At 41.8% G+C, this 16,386-nt stretch overlaps 1 protein-coding gene across 1 annotated transcript in view; it reads right to left on the bottom strand.

Moving 5' to 3' along the window:
* egf (epidermal growth factor) overlaps nucleotides 1-16,386 on the bottom strand; it is a 155,585-nt gene that overhangs the window by 104,341 nt on the left and 34,858 nt on the right. The window contains exons 2-4 of the mRNA XM_063046350.1: nucleotides 13,184-13,315; nucleotides 6,482-6,681; nucleotides 1,957-2,138 (exon numbers count right to left, since the gene is read on the bottom strand). Coding sequence (XP_062902420.1) covers nucleotides 1,957-2,138; nucleotides 6,482-6,681; nucleotides 13,184-13,315 — 514 coding nt within the window. The remainder of the gene's footprint in view (nucleotides 1-1,956; nucleotides 2,139-6,481; nucleotides 6,682-13,183; nucleotides 13,316-16,386) is intronic.

Here is a 16,386-nt window from a genome sequence, read left to right as displayed (position 1 = left end):
CCTGAAGACTCAAATCTCTCCCTCTCTCTCTCTCCATCACTACTCAACTCAATACCACGAACTGAACTGAACTGAACTGAACTTTACTCATCATCGTAAGACTGTATCTTTTTACCCCTGGACTTAAAGAAGCTTGATTTTCATATATTTCCACACTTACTGATATACTTACTTATATATATAATCATTGCTAACTTGTTTGATTTATCTACATTTATATTACTGTATTGCGTAGTTAATAATAAATATTATTAGTTTATAGCAATACCTGAATCCAAAGTGTTTTCCATCTCTGCTGGTTCTTTATTCCCGTCACGGGGTACGTGACACAAGATAAATTAAAATGTTAGGATAATAAATAAAACTGGGAGTATTTTAAGAAAGTAGAAGGAGACCTTGCATTTAGAATATACCCTTCCCTATTTTAGGAAATTACTGTTGCTTCAGAACCAAATGGTTCTTTCAGAAGAAAACATTGCAAATGATTTATATACAGATAGATTGATAACTCACAATGGGATATAGAAACAATCTTTTCCTTTGTTAAATTATGCCAAGAGATCTTTAGTATCCATCTGAGACACCGGAATAGGCATTGTTAACCAGGAAGAGAGTGACAAAGTAGTTTAAAACTAGAGCAATAAAATAAAATTAGATTAATGTTGGATGTGTATAATGAAAAGACAAATGAAAAAGGTCTGCAATAAATTTCTGGTGTTTATAATAAATTGAGTTTATTCTGAAGCTGCACCTGTGCTGCAGAAAAGAGATATGTTCAGGATCAGAACAACTGAGAAACATTAACACCATAAGATCATAAGATACAGGAGCAGAATTAGGCCATTTGGCCCATTGAGTCTGCTGTGCCATTTGACCACGTCTGATCCATTTCCCTCTCAGCCCTAATCCCCTGCCTTCTCCCGGTATCCATTCACGCCCTGGCCAATCAAGAATCTAGCAACCTCTGTTGATAGCCTTAAATATATCCAAAGACTTGGCTTCCATAGCCGACTTTGGCAACAAATTCTACAGATTCACCACTGTCTGGCTAAAGAAATTCCTCCTCATCTCTGTTCTGAAAGGACGCCTCTCTATTCTGAGGCTGTGTCCTCTGTCCTAGGGTCCCCCACCATAGGAATCATCTTCTCCACATCCGTTCTATCAAGGTCATTCAACATTCAATAGGTCACCCCTCATTCTTCCGAATTCCAGTGAGTAAGGGCTCTAATTTGGTTGTGTCCGTTCTTCCCTGTAGTATCCTGGTAACCCCACAGATGATTTACTTTCTCTGTGCTGTTTTAAATTTCCATTCTTTGCAAATCAACTTCCAGGCATAACAATTAATGTAGCAAAGTGGGTCAGGTTTCCTCTGAATGCTCTTTTCATCATGTGCTACTTTGCAACTCTCTTGGAACTACTTTTTTGGCAAAGGATAACTTGGGCTTCTCCTGATCTTCTGCTATTCCTTTCTCAGGGCAAGCAATGTTAAGTAGCATTCTAGGTACATATTTCATGCATTTTTAAAAAATCTTTCAACCCCCCCCCCCCATTTTAGCTTCTGGTGATCATGCTGGTCACACTGCAGTACTGTGGGCTTCCAACTTGCCTGAATCAGCCAGAATTCATTTCCTCTAAGATATTTCTGGCCAACTCACAAAGAAGGCTTTTAAACAATAGTTCTGGTTTCAGGTCAAAAAGACTCAAACCTATAGAAAAGTCTTATTAATATGCTTCCTCACACAATCTCAATAAATCTAATACTTCTTTGCCCGAATCCCTTGCTGAGAGAGAGCTTAAAGTCCTTAATTTGGACCATGTTTTAAGGTTTTTATTGAATCATATTTTGACCAATTTATTTCAATCCCTACAACTGTCTCAGACTCTTATTTGATATCCATTCCAGATGCATATTTAGACTAGAGATCTTGAGTAGAAATATACAAGTCGAAGTCATACCCTTTCTCCGGATCCACTGTTATGACCGTGGGAAAAGTCAGATCTTTTAGCAGGATCTTGGAATTATCTCCATGTAAGTTTGACATTTCAATGGTCCCTTTCTCTTGACTGGTCCAAATGATGGTGTTGTGTAACCAATCCACAGCAAAGCCAAAAAGACCTTTCCCCACAGTCCGCACAGTCTGTGATGCAAATAATACAGATTTATGCTCTTCATTGTTTTCTTGCAAAACAGTAAAATGGTAACAGTGCATCTTTACTGAGTAGCCATCTGGTCATACAGTGAACTGGTTTAGAGAATTCACAGCAAATATCAATCCAAAGATTAAAACAAGATTTATCCAGTTAAATAATTCAATATTACTGATTGTCTTTCTACATGATGGACACTGCAGTGGAGTTTGTTAGAATATTGTCTGATTAATTGGTGCAGTTTTTGCACACAAGGAATTCCTTTTCCTGGATGGAAGGAACATGGTGATTGAGTGGGCAACCCAGCATCTCTTTAAACTAATGAAAATATTTACAGCCATTCTCAAAGGGGTTAAAAAAATCCTTCAATTTTTTGAATATTTTGATCCATTGAGGCGGAGGAGAAAAGGAACACCGATTTGAGAATGATCAGGTCTAAAGGAAACAGATGTAAAGGTGAAGAGACAAGGCAGATTGTCAGTGGACGGTCGAGGACCTAATCCATACGTCTGATGGCAAATAAAGTAAATGTGTAAATTTGGAAAGAAACGAGATATTACATTTGTACGGAAATCCCTTTCAGCAATTGACGAAGTATTTTTAAAGTGAGTGTGAAGTGGGTTGCCCATTTTGCCAGTCTATTCACAGACTGCAACAGTTAGTACCAGTGTGGTCTATAGTACCTACTGGATTCAGAATGAAAGGTGATGGGCATTACATTACAGGATTCTCTTTACTACCTTGTGTCCGATAGGTACTGTGACTGTTTGACAGGAAAAGGTTGTGTAGTGGTTTGTGTGCACACCAGCTTACCTATGTGAGACCTGCACATAATCTTACAAATGCATCGGTCCAGAAGTCCCTACCAAGAACTGTGAGAACAGCGGAGAGGATCATAAGTGTCTCCCTACTATTCATTGGGAACATTTATCGGAAGTGCTACAAACACAGGGCCCTTAGTATCATCAAAGATCCCACCCATCCATCCAGCACCCTCTTTGACTTTCTACCATCAGGCAGGAGACTCCAATGCATAAAAACAAGGATGGTAAAAATGAGAAACAGTTCCTTCCCTCAGGCCATTAGACTTCTCAACTCCCTGCCGCATCGTATCCGAAGTGTCACTGGTTAATCTGTTCCGTACCTTACTATATTTAAAATTAATACACTTTAGTTTGATATTTATGTGTGATTGAGCTGTAGATTTTATCCTTACCTTCATAAGTTATCGTGTGTTATGTGTGCTTTACACACAGATTCAGAGAAACGTTGTCTCATTTTTATGTACATGATATGATTATATACATGTATATAGTTAAATGACAATAAACTTGACTTGACTTAAGTGTATCTCATACGCAGCCACTCTTTAGTAGACATATATTCCACTTGGAACTGAGAGCCTCAGCAGACATGTTCCAACTATTAAACCATTAAATAAAAACAGAAAATTCTGAAAATGTTCCCCGGATCCACTGACTCTGAAATTTGTTGGTATATCCTGATGTTGGTCAGAGTCTGCAAAATGCTTGAGAACATAGAACATAGAAATTTACACCACATTATAGGCCGTTGGGCCCACAATGTTGTGCCGACCATATAACCTACTCTACGAACTGCCTAGAATTTTCCTACAACATAGTCCTCTATTTTTCTAAGCTCCATGTACTTAAAAGACCCTATAGTGTCCATCCCCACCACCATCGCTGGCAGTGCATTCCACGCACCCACCACTCTCTGTGTGAAAAACTACCTCTGACATCCCCCTTGTATCTACTTCCAAGCACCTTAAAACTGTGCCCCCACATGTTAGCCATTTCAGCCCTGGGAAAAGGCTTCTGGCTATCCACACAATCAATGCTTTCTCCTGGTCTATAACACTTCAAACACAAAATTGTGTGATTGGGTCAACAATTGTGCCTTGCTGGCAGCAAACAGCACTACTATCCTCTCCATTATGACTCTTTTTATCAATAGCCTGTGACTTTCCTTTTGGAGTTGAGCTTCTGAACTGCTGCTAGACCTGCCGTTTTTACAATGTGAGCTGAAGTCGCAAAGAACCGTCACAGGCTCTGAGAAAATGCAGAGAAAACTTATGCTGCTCTAAGATCTCGAGCACCACGTATTCTTCCCGGTGCTTTCTAAGTGGCACACGAGCTTAAAACAAGAACTTAACTAGTCCCCAAGCTGTGAGATTGTGTTAGCAATTCTTCAGCAATGCTCCTGCGCCAAATCTGAGACATTGGGTTAATTTTTCTGAGATGCAAAATGAAGTCAATTCAAGAAACAGTAATCCAACAAGAAATGGATGCAGAACCTGCTTGCCTGACACCCTTCCAAGTCTGCAGCCCCTGGGAAATTATTTCCAAGAAGCTCAATAAGAGGGAAGGTAGTCTGTCATGAAAAGGAGAACATTTAAGCTTCAAAATTACATCAAGCATTACTCTAGTCATTAATTCAATAACTTCCTATTTCTTCAATTTTCTATTCTATTGAGATTTTATGTAAAGTAGATTATTGGTAATAGGTATAATGACATCATTTTAAAATAAGATAAATGATTTTCTGCATTTTATAACATGCCAAATCAGACAAACATAATTTTGCCTGACAGCTCCAATAAAAATATTGCAAATCCACTTTGATATTTGTCATTTCCATTCTGATGAGTCTGTCATAGTCTTAACCTGATTAAAATGAACAGAAATAAAACCAGAATGCTCTACCTTCAGAGTTCTCGGCTCACCTCCAGTAGCAAGCGACCTGAGGAAGGAACTCAGCAGGGTGAGCAGTAAATCATAAGCACAAGAGATTCTGCAGATGCTGGAAATCCTGAGTAACACACACAAAATGCCAGACCAACTCAGCAGGTCAGGCAGCAGCAACAGAAAGGAATAAACAGTTGATCCTTCAGGCTGAGACCCTTTGTCAGGACTGGAAAGGAAGTGGGAAGAGAGCAGATTAAGGGATGGGGAGGGGAAGGAGAACAAGCTAAAAAAGAATCAGTGAAGACAGGTATGAGGGGGATGAATGAAAAGCTGGGTGATGATAGGTGGAGAAAGTAAGAGGCTGAATAAGAAGGAATCTGATAGGACAGAAGAATGGACCATGGTAGAAAGGGAAGGAAGGGGGCCACCACAGGGACGTGATGGGCAGATGAGGAAAAGAGTAGGGGTAAGAAGAGAGCCAGAGTGGAGAATGGAAGAAGAGAAAAAGGGGAGGGAGAAACATTACAATAAGTTAGAGAAATTGATGTTCATGCCACCAGGTTGGAGGCTACCCGGACAGAATATGAGGTGTTGTTCCTCCAACCTGAGAGTTACCTCATCATAGCAGCGTGTCATTATGTGTGTGCATAATAAAGAACATCATTTCCCAGTGTGCACTGGGGGCAGTTCACCAGGAACAGGAAGTGACGTCGGTGACCGGGTCACACATGTTCTTGGCGGGCTGGAGTGTCCCAGGTAAAATGTGTTCAAGCTGAAGCCAGTCTGATTGTTAACGAATGTGACAGCTTTACCCACACAAGCATAACAGGCAGTAGAGGGGCCATGGACTGACATGTCAGAATGGGAATGGGGATTGGAATTAAGATGGTTGGCTGCTGGGAAATCCTGTTTGTTGTAGGCGTCGCAAAGGTGATCGACAATGCGGTACCCCAATCTATGTTGGGCCTCACCAATATAGAGGAAGTCGCATCAGGAGCACCAGGTACAGTGAAGAACCCAAACAGATTTACATGTGAAGTGTTGCCTGTGAAGGACTGTTTGGGGCCCTGAAAGGAGGCAAGAGTGAGTGCAGGAAAAGAACTTCCTACGCTTCGGGTTGAAAGACCTACTTGAAACGCTGTTATAGAAAGCAGCATCCATCATTGGAGATCCCCCACCACTCAGGTCATGCTCCCTTCATGCTGCTTCCATCAGAAGGTAGAGGAGCCTCAGGACCTGCACCACCAGGTTCAAGAACAGTTAACTACCCCCAGCCATCAGGCTGTTGAATAAAAGGGGATAACTGCACTCTCTTGCCCCCATCATTGAAATGTTCCCACAACCAGTGATCTCACTTTAAGGACACTTTATCTCATTACCTCATGTTCTCTTTATTTATTGCTATTAATTTATATTTGCATTTGCAGTTTGTTGTCTTCTGCACTCGAGATGATCCTGTTATAATTACTATTCTATAGATTTGTCGAGTCTACCCACAAGAAGATGAATCTCAGGGTTGTGTATGCTGACACATATGTACTTTGATAATAAAATTTACTTTGATCTTTGAAGTTTGAAGCCTTGCATCAGTATCTACAGTCTCTCATGTTTCCATATGCACTCACCTTTCTGTTTGTGCCATTTATAAAGGCCTGTTGTAGAAGTCCACTCTCTGTATCTGCCCAGTAGATCTTTTCATTCCTATAGTGAAAATCCAGGAGAACTGATAGCCCGCAATTTGTCACAATCCTCTGGTGGTTCGTTCCCTCTCTGTCAATCCTATATATTGCATTACCGTGGCTGAAGATCAGGTAAGGTGAAGGAGCTTAAAAAAATTAAAAACATATAAACTTATAAATAGAGACACTGTGGTGTCTGAAAATGACTCATAAGATAAGCAGCAACACTTCCATTATTTGGGATTTCTTTACAATACTCTGAGGGGAGGATGTTTCCTAATCTTTTTCCATATCAACAGCAGTTACTGTTTGGAATTTGTGGATTCCACGCATCATTGCCCTGATAAAATGGATCAAACTAGACTTGCACCTGTATAATAGACACTTAAGGCAAAGGCATAATATGTCATAAAGCTAACTGATTGATTGAGCTGCCCATCAGTGCACAAGAGACCAATTATTATGATTAGCAACATACATTTAGCTGAGGAAAACCTGTAAGAGCATGTCTGCTGATGAGCTGAGGAGAAAGCTCAGATAATCTGCTCATATTACTATTTTTCTGATTCATTCTGGCCAGCTACTTAGGAAGGGTGGGACAGAAATGCCTTTGGAGACAGTAGCAGAGATGTTCCGCACGCTCCCCAAAGTCTTCAGACAACATCCACTGTTGGTTGTCCATTTCCTTTACTGGTACCTTCAGTGAACACTCTTGAGCGTGTCCTACACCACTGTCTATTATGCCAGCAAGGGCTGGAAAGGCATTGGAATAGGCTGACTGTGATATTAGGTAGCTACTTAACTACCTAACTACTTAAACAAAAAACAAAATCATCTGCTTTTTCTTTATTAATTGCAATCGTGAACAATAGCCAGATCAGAAATGCTGATCAAGTCAACTAGTTCCCAAAGAGAACTCTGATAGGCCAATCAGATGGTTCACTGCTGCTCAGCGATAGAACACAAAAAATCATATGTACAATTAAGAAACATTAAAAAATAGTAGAAATACTGGAGTCGTGATGATCATGATGAAGTCTGCTGGAGAGAGACATTTATACACATGTTGTCCTCCATAATTCAAAAAGATTGAAGGATAAGTTTGCAGGGTGGCAAATCGTGGCAGGAGCACTTGGAACTAAAAACTAATCCCTACCGGGAGAAAACAGCACCTGTCCTTTCCGCACTGTTCTCCAGCAGTTTAAGGACTAAGTCCCGCCGGAACATAACTCACAAGTGCTCTTGAAAGTCAGGTATTAACCCTACCTACCAACAACCAAGCATTGCCAACCTGGTCCCCTTCATGATAGCTTATGAAGAAGCGTGAGACTTCCCTCCCAGAGATGATAGGTGTTTGTGCACTCGACTCTTGAAGGCTTGGACCCCATCGTCGCAGATGTTTCTAACCACAGCATCTGGAAGGCTGTTCCAAATTCTGATAGCACAGTGAAGGAAGCTTCTATCCAGTGTGTAGGTTCTCGCATCAGGCACAGAAACAGCATGAGCAGGCGTAGATAAACTTGATCGTGTGGTGCGCCGTCTCTCATAAGGTGAAGGCAGCATGGCGCGAAGGTCTGCAGGGCTGTGGCTGGTGTGCATTTTGTATTGCACAGTAGCTGCAGCAACCTGTCGTCTGTGGTGTAAGCTACTGATGGCTAACTTCTCATGAGCTGTGGCTTCATCTCCACCTATAATCCTGAGAGCCTCTCTTTAACCTTCCTGAATCTTGTTCTTATTCCTTCAAAATTGAAATTGATTGAAATTGACAATTTTAACTTGCAACAATGCCGAGTATGGACATGATACAAAATGTAACCAAGTTTCAAACATTTTAACAGGATTCTCAGAAATTCATGGATTAGTACTTATTAGTAAATTAATAGTAAGCTCCCAGTGGTGTGTGACCAGCCAACGGAGGCTTCATAATGACTGTATTTAATAATGTACAGAGCTTTTTACTAGCTGTAACAGTTCCAGGCATACTTTGCTATTGCAAAATGCTGTCTCAGAAGACACCAACTTTGTCCATCTAAAATCTACTAAATAAAACCTGCCTCGGGAAATAAATGTGTGAAGAGCTATAATCCAAAGAGCTGCAATCTATGTTTGAACGATTCTCGACCTGAAATATAAACTGGATTTTCTTTCGACAGATGCTGCTCGACTGGCTCTGTTCTTCCTGCATTTCCATTTTTGTTACAGATTCTGGTGTTTGTTTTTGTTTATGATTCCAGGTTCAGTGATTGTCCAGTCACAGCTAATGATTGATCAAGAAGGTACTCATAGTCCATGAGCCAGGACCCCAAATTTGGGCCACCTGTTCCATCTGGAGGGAATAATTCTTAGTGATTTTTGGCAAGGTACACACCCCTAGTGCTAGAAAATATGTGATAGTATTGCAGTGGTGGTCGCTTGCATGGTAACCTCCATGCTATAAGAACCATGATCCCATGGTGCTCTGCCTATGATAAGATGAATTATGCCAGGTACCTGTCCCCTTACTTTGCTTAGATGATGAACCTCCGAGAGAAGAATCCTTCTGTGTATGAGGCCTTCAAGACAGGCCAATTCTCAGTGCAGCTGTCAAGTAACAACCCCTTCGGGCAGATCCCTGTGGACCAGGCTATTGAAGCCACAGTGAACAAAGACACACAGACTCCTGGAGGCACATCACGGTTCAGACTGAATGCTGGAGCTATCAAGCGTTACTACATAACAGCTGAGCACCGCAGTGCATTCCTGGGACAGTTAAGAGAGATGGTGCAAGGCAACAAATCAGAGCTTTGTCATGTGGAGCTACAGCAGCCAAGAATCCAGAAAGATGAGGAAGCAGCTTCAGCAGTGGTTAGCCTCATACATGAATGGGTCAACCCATTTGCAGAGCAGTGGGACCTCATTAGCATCTCTACGGCAAAGGCAGCCCCCAAGGACGTTGCTTCTGACCTGATGAAGGCATATGAGATTGGTGAGCAATGCTATGCAACCTTCAAGGATGAGAGACTAGAGGAAGACCCACCAGCAAAGAAATTCTATGACCCAATGAAAACCAACAAGCTGAAAACATTCAGTGATATGTGTAAGAAGAGAGAAGTGAAATCAAATGGGAGGGTGATCATCTTGAAAGCAGACAGGTCTTTGTTTGGACGCATCATAGTGATGGCACAAGGGCGCATTCTACGTACGGAGGATATCCTTTCTCATACCCTTGGACCATTGCCCTGTCCATTGACCTGTCCACACCAGAAGGATTGCTGAGAAAGACAAGTGATGCTACTTTAGCCACAACCTTGCAGAAAAATGTAGTAGTAGAAGTGCAACTCCCAGGAAACTCTGCTACAGTAGTTGATGGAATGAACTTGGTCCAACGAGTGAAAGGTGATCAAGTTACTTTTAGGGATGTTGCCACAACAATTCTGGGTATGGCTCTAAGGGAAGGCAGTCAGAGTAGCAGAACAGATGTTGTGTTCGACACATACAAGAGCTCTATCAAGAATAGTGAAAGATCTCTACAGGGGTGAAGACACTGGTCATAAGTTGCAAGGTATCACAGGCTCACAAGTGGTGAGGCAGTGGAGGAGCTTCCTGACCAAAGTCAGTAAGAAAAGGTGGAGTACAGAGCAAAGCTACAGGAGAAGATTCTGTATGCAAGTGTGAATGACAAATGTTACAGAATCACAACTCAAGACAGTGAGGAGGTGTCAGCTCTTCAGTGTCAACAAGAAGAAGCACATGGCCGCCTACTTCTCCATGCTGCCCATGCCACAAGAGGGATCTGCCCGATCTGTAGTGATCTGCTCAGAAGACACAAATGTCTTTATCATGTCTTTAGCATTTTGTGACAAGATTGAGGCCCCGTTGTTCCAGAAGTGTGGCACTAGAACCCGTACAAGGCTTGTAGACATCAGGAAGGTTGCTGTCACTGTTGGCATAGAGGTTTGTAGGGCTCTCATCGGGTTGCACGCATATACAGGATGTGACACTGTAAGCACTTTTGCAGGCAAAGGGAAGACAAGTGCCCTAAAACCTCTGACCAGCAATGGAGAAACGCAGGACATATTCTTAGAGTTGGGTCAGGAATGGGACCTCTCCCCAGAACTGATGGACAAACTGGACGCATTTACATGTCTCCTGTATGCCCCAAAAGCATCGGCCACCAAGGTCAATGAGCTCAGGTATCACCTTTTCCGTGCCAAAAAAGGTGAAACTGAAAGTTGTCAACTCCCACCATGCAAGGACTGCTTCACAAAACATGCACAGCAAGCCAGCTACCAGGCTGGTATATGGAGAAGATGTTTGGAGAAGGACCCACAAGTGCCAAGCCCTGTTGGCAGAGGATGGAAGATGGAGAGAGAAGAGGAAGCTGAACAGTTGGTGGTGCACTGGATGGAAGGCCAACCAGTACCTGATGCCTGGAGTACAGTGGATCCACTGGCCTGTAACTGTCCAAAAAAATGTTCACTCCCAAGATGTATGTGTGTTGCAAATGGCCTCGGGTGTACTGACATGTGTAGACTGGCAGACTGTGAGAACCAGGCATGCACCTCAGAGAGTGTGGAAAGTTCAGATGAAGATGTGGAAGACATGGAAGACTTGGAAAATTATTATGATTATTAATAGGTTATGAAAGTATGGAAAGCAGTCTTTGATTAAATATAAGCAACATACATCAAAGTTGCTGGTGAACGCAGCAGGCCAAGCAGCATCTATAGGAAGAGGCGCAGTCGACGTTTCAGGCCGAGACCCTTCGTCAGGACTAACTGAAGGAAGAGTGAGTTTGATTAAATATATTCATTTTACAACCAAATGGGGCCTAGGTTATGGCCGTGTGAAACCCCACATATTGTAATTCTAAATGCTATGACAAAAGCTTATGATTGTTTTGATTTGATACAACAATATAGAAAATATCATGACATTGATAAAACTCCAGAAATCTCTCCAAATGAGGCTTTTTACCTTTTGGGGTGTGGGGTAACATCTTCTGCTGTACTGACGTTAATATGGAATATATACAAAAAGTGATTACTTATTTGAAGTAATAAAGCTACCACTGGTGCAATGCTGTCACATATTTTCTAACTCTAGTGATGTATACCTTGCCAAAAATCACCATGAGCATTATTCCCCTCCGATGGTACCGACCAACCCTACTGGCTCACGGATTGTCAGTGGAGAGAAAATTACTTTCTTGGAAAAAATGTCTCAGCCTGTCACCCATGATCATTCCACCACATTAACTAAAGATGTAAAGGTACCAAAGAAATCTAATAAAAGGAATTATGTGGAATATTCCTGAAAAAGAAACACAAACGAAATTTGTAATGGCTCAATATATTTGTTGGCATATCAATGAAATTTGTAGTTTGGTTTCATTTAATTTTTCTTGCAATTAACCTTCATAATCCAGGACCCCAGAACTAGTTGTCAAGAGTTATTCAGATCCCTTTCTGTAATAGAACACAACCTTGTTTTACTAAGAAGTTCTCGGGTTTTCTTTCCTATTACCCAGACTTTAAGTGGATACCATTGTAAGACTGTGAGGATTAATAGCCACCTCCAGGGCAAAGTACCTGTCTGTTCATATGTCCTGGTATCTGCCACAGGTTTAGGGATTTTTGTTTGCATAGAGCAGACTGATGGTAGCATATTTAGAATACATAGACTTAATTTACGTAAATGGCATTAAAATGCTGAATGATCGGGTTCAGGTTTTTTCCTAAGAATTTAACACCTGGCCGTGATTTTTGCAACAGCTCTCCACCAGTTCAGCTTACAACCTTTAGTTGTATGTTGACTACAGTGGCATTTGAGATCAGATTGTTTTATTGTCCAGGATTAATTGACAGGTAATATACATCAAACTCTATATATCTCTGTTACAAAAAGATCCCCCTTTGGATTTTTACCACTTGGAGTACTCTGCTCAGTTCTGTTCACCTCACTACAGGAAGGACATGGAAGCCATAGAAAGGGTGCAGAGGAGATTTACAAGGATTTTGCCTGGATTGGGGAGCATGCCTTATGAGAATAGGTTGAGTGAACTTGGCCTTTTCTCCTTGGAGCAACGGAAAATGAGAGATGACGTGATTGAGACGTACAAGATGATGAGAGGCATTGATCGTGTGGAGAGTCAGAGGCTTTTTTCCAGGGCTGAAATGGCTAACACGAGGGGGGATAGTTTTAAGGTGCTTGGAAGTAGGTGCAGGGGGGATGTCAGAGGCAAGTTTTTCACACAGAGAGTGGAATGCACTGCCAGTGACGATGGTGGGGGTGGGGGTGGACACAATAGGCTCTTTAAGAGACTCTTAGATAGGTACATGGAGCTTAGAAAAATGGAGGGCTACGTGGTAGAGAAATTCAAGGCAGTTTCTAGAGTAGGTTACATGGTTGGCACAACATTGTGGACCGAAGGGCCTGTAATATGCTGTAGATTTCTATGTCTCTTCGTTGAAGTAATTCATGTCTCAGGTCAAAAGCATTGTGATCACTGGTGGTTAGAGAAATATCAAAGTTAGAATTTCATTGTACATCTGAGCATGAATATTGATCAGATGCCTCAGTATCACCAACATATAAAATCTCCACTTTTGTTGTTTTCCCCTTTACTTTAGTATTCATTTCGCTGTCATCAGTTGATCAGTGACTTACATTCTGGATGACAAGACCATTTATTGTCCTCTAATGCGTAACCAGCTAGGCAGGAGCAGGTGTATGAACCTGGCAAGTTTGTGCAGATCTGACCACAAGTTCCAAGCCCTCCATCAAAACATTCATCGATGTCTGAAAGATAGGGTTTACAACAGCCAGCGAGTTATTTGCTGCGATTCTGACCCACAATGCAGTGATTAGTTATGTTACACAAATAAACAGCAGAAAATTCTCGACTAGAGGAACAAGTCAGATTGTTTTGTCTGAACTGCTGAACAAAGTTTATCTGCAAATTGTATTTCGCAGTATTACTGTAAATGTGCAAAGTGCACTCGATATGACATAAGTCTGTTGTCTCCGTCATTATTCAGCATGACATCTTAAAAGATGCATTTTATTCAGAGGAATCTAAAATGAGAAATCATTTTGATTGGTAGATTTAAGACAAGACTCCTTTGCAATTGAACAAATAATCTTTTATGATGATAGTATTGTGTTTTTACATTGAGGTGGCTTAGTTGGGACAACTAATGAAAAGGGGAATAAAACAAAGACTTCAACATGTTTTGATTTTGGATCAGTGTTTTGCCGCCATACAATACCTTCAATATTTCCATTTCAATCATTTGAAATTCTCTTGTTTCCTGACCTGATATATGTCTGGAACGTCATCAGCCTTACTAACCTATCAGCACACACAAAATGCTGCAGGAACTCAGCAGGACAGGCAGCGCCTATGGAAAAGAGTACATTCGACGTTTCAGCCGAGACCCTTCCGCAGGACTGGAGGGGAAAGAAGAGATGAGGAATAGATTTAAAAAGTGGTTGGGGGTTGGGAGAAACACAAAGTGATAGGTAAAACCAGGAAGGGGGAGGGGTGAAGTGAAGAGCTGAGAAGTTGATCGGAAAGAGCTACAGGGCTGGAGTAGGGGGAATCAAATAGGAGAGGACAGAAGGCCATGGAAGAAAGAAAAGTGGGGAGGAGCACCAGAGGAGGTGATGGGAAGGCAAGAAGATAAGGTGACAGAGGGAAAAGGGGATGGGGAATGGTGAAAGGTGGGGGGAGTGACATTACCGGAAGTTTGAGAAGTCAATGTTCATGCCATCAGGTTGGAGGCTACCCAGACGGAATATAATGTGTTGTTCCTCCAACCTGAGTGTAGCTTCATCACGACAATAAAGGAGGCCGTGGATAGACATGTCAGAATGGGAATGGGAAGTGGAATTAAAATGGGTGGCCACTGGGAGATCCTGCTTGTTCTGGTAGCTGGAGCGTAGGTGCTCGGTGAAGCAATCTCCCAATCTACATCGGGTCTCACCGATATACAGGAAGCCACACCGGGAGCACCCTTATTAACCTATGCTGGCTTCTTTATTCCTCCAAACTTCAAACTTAATTCCTGGATTCACGTTCAAGATCCCCTATCTCCTCACACCTCTTTTTCTTTGTAATCTCCTCAGGTCCTAAAGCAATCTAAGAATCTACGTTCCTCCAATTCAAGTCCCATTCACTCCATCAATCCCTGTTGCTTCTTTGGTCCATACATTCAGTTGTCTCTAACCCTTTCTATCACATCACTGGATCTCCCTCAAGTTGCTCCTTCAAACTTACCTATCAGCTGCAATGGTGTCTCCATCGTTATAACAGTCAAATGCACTTCTATTAAACCTTTGGACACTAAATGATGGACATCACAAAAACAACACTCAAAAATAAATTGCAGGTGCTGTAAATCTGAAATAAAAGCAAAAAAGTGTTGGAAACACAGCAGGTCAGGTAGCATCTGTGGAGATAGGGACAGGGTTAATGTCACCCAACCAGAGGAGGGATGTTGAGGCTTTAGGCAGGGTGCAGAAGAGGTTTACCAGGATGCTGCCTGGTTTAGAAGGCATGTACTGTCATGAGAGGCTGGACAAACTTGGGTTGTTTTCTTTGAAGTGGCGGAGGCTGAGGAGAGATCTGATCGAGGTTTATAAGATTATGAGAGGAATAGATAGAGTAAACAGGGAGTATACTTCTCCCAGGGTAGAAATGTTTAATACCAGAGGGCATGCTTTGAAGGTGAGAGGGGGTAGGTTCAAGGGGGATGTGAGGGGTGAGTTTTTTTACTCAGAGAGTGATGGATGCCAAGGAAGTGCTGCCTGGTATGGTGGTAGAGGCGAATACATTAGAGACTTTTAAGAGATGTTTAGATAGGCACATGGATGTGAGGAAGATGCAAGGACATGACACTGTGTAGGCAGGAGGGGTTAGTTTTGGGTGTTGTTAATTAGCTTTTTAGCTGGTCTGGTACAACTTTGTGCACCAAAGGGCCTGCTCCTGTGTTGTACTGTTCTATGTTCTTTGTATTTTCTATGTTCAAATCTCAGATGCTATGTAAGACTGGAAAAGGAAGAAATTAAATTAGTTTTTAATACTAGAAAAGATAAGGAGGGATGAGTGAAAGAAAGGGATAAATGTGGTAGGGAAAAATAAATTAGTTGATGCAATAGCTTGAAGCAATTTATATTACTTTCTCTGTGTTATAAGATCATTATATATAGGAACAGCAATAGGCCACATGGCCCATCAAATCTGCTCTGCCATTTCATCATTGCTGATCCATTTCCCGCTCAGCCCCAATTGCTTGCCTAGTCTCTGTAACCCTTCATGACCTGACTAATCAAGAATCTATCAACTGCTGCCTTAAGTATACATAAGACCTGGCTTCCACAGCTGCCTATGGCAACGAATTCCACAGATTCACCACTCTCGCTAAAGAAATTCCTCCTCATATCCCTCCTAAAAGGATGCCCCTTTATTCTGAGGCTGTGTCCTCTGGTTCCAGACACTCCCACCATAAAAAACATCCTCTCCACATCCACTCTATCGAGACCTTTCACCATTCAATAGATTTCAATTAGGTCACCCCTCATTCTTCTGAATTCCAGTGATTACAAGCCCACAGCCACCAAACACTCCTCATATGACAAACCATTTAATCCTGGAATCATGTTTGTGTACCTCCTTTGAACCTTCTCCAATGGCAACACACCCTTTCTTAGATAAGGAGACCAAAACAACAGTCAACTGTTGAGGCCTCACCAGTGCTTTATAAAGCCTCAACACTACGTCCTTGGTTTTATATTCTAGTTCTCTTGAAATGAATGCTAACATTGCATTTGCCTTCCTCACTACCAACTCAAAACCTGCAAATTAGCCT

The sequence above is a fragment of the Mobula hypostoma genome, chromosome 4 (assembly GCF_963921235.1).
Source record: "Mobula hypostoma chromosome 4, sMobHyp1.1, whole genome shotgun sequence".
Lineage (NCBI taxonomy): Eukaryota > Metazoa > Chordata > Chondrichthyes > Myliobatiformes > Myliobatidae > Mobula > Mobula hypostoma.
The sequence above is the reverse complement of the archived record's forward strand: the minus strand, read 5'-3'. Positions and strand labels throughout refer to the sequence as shown.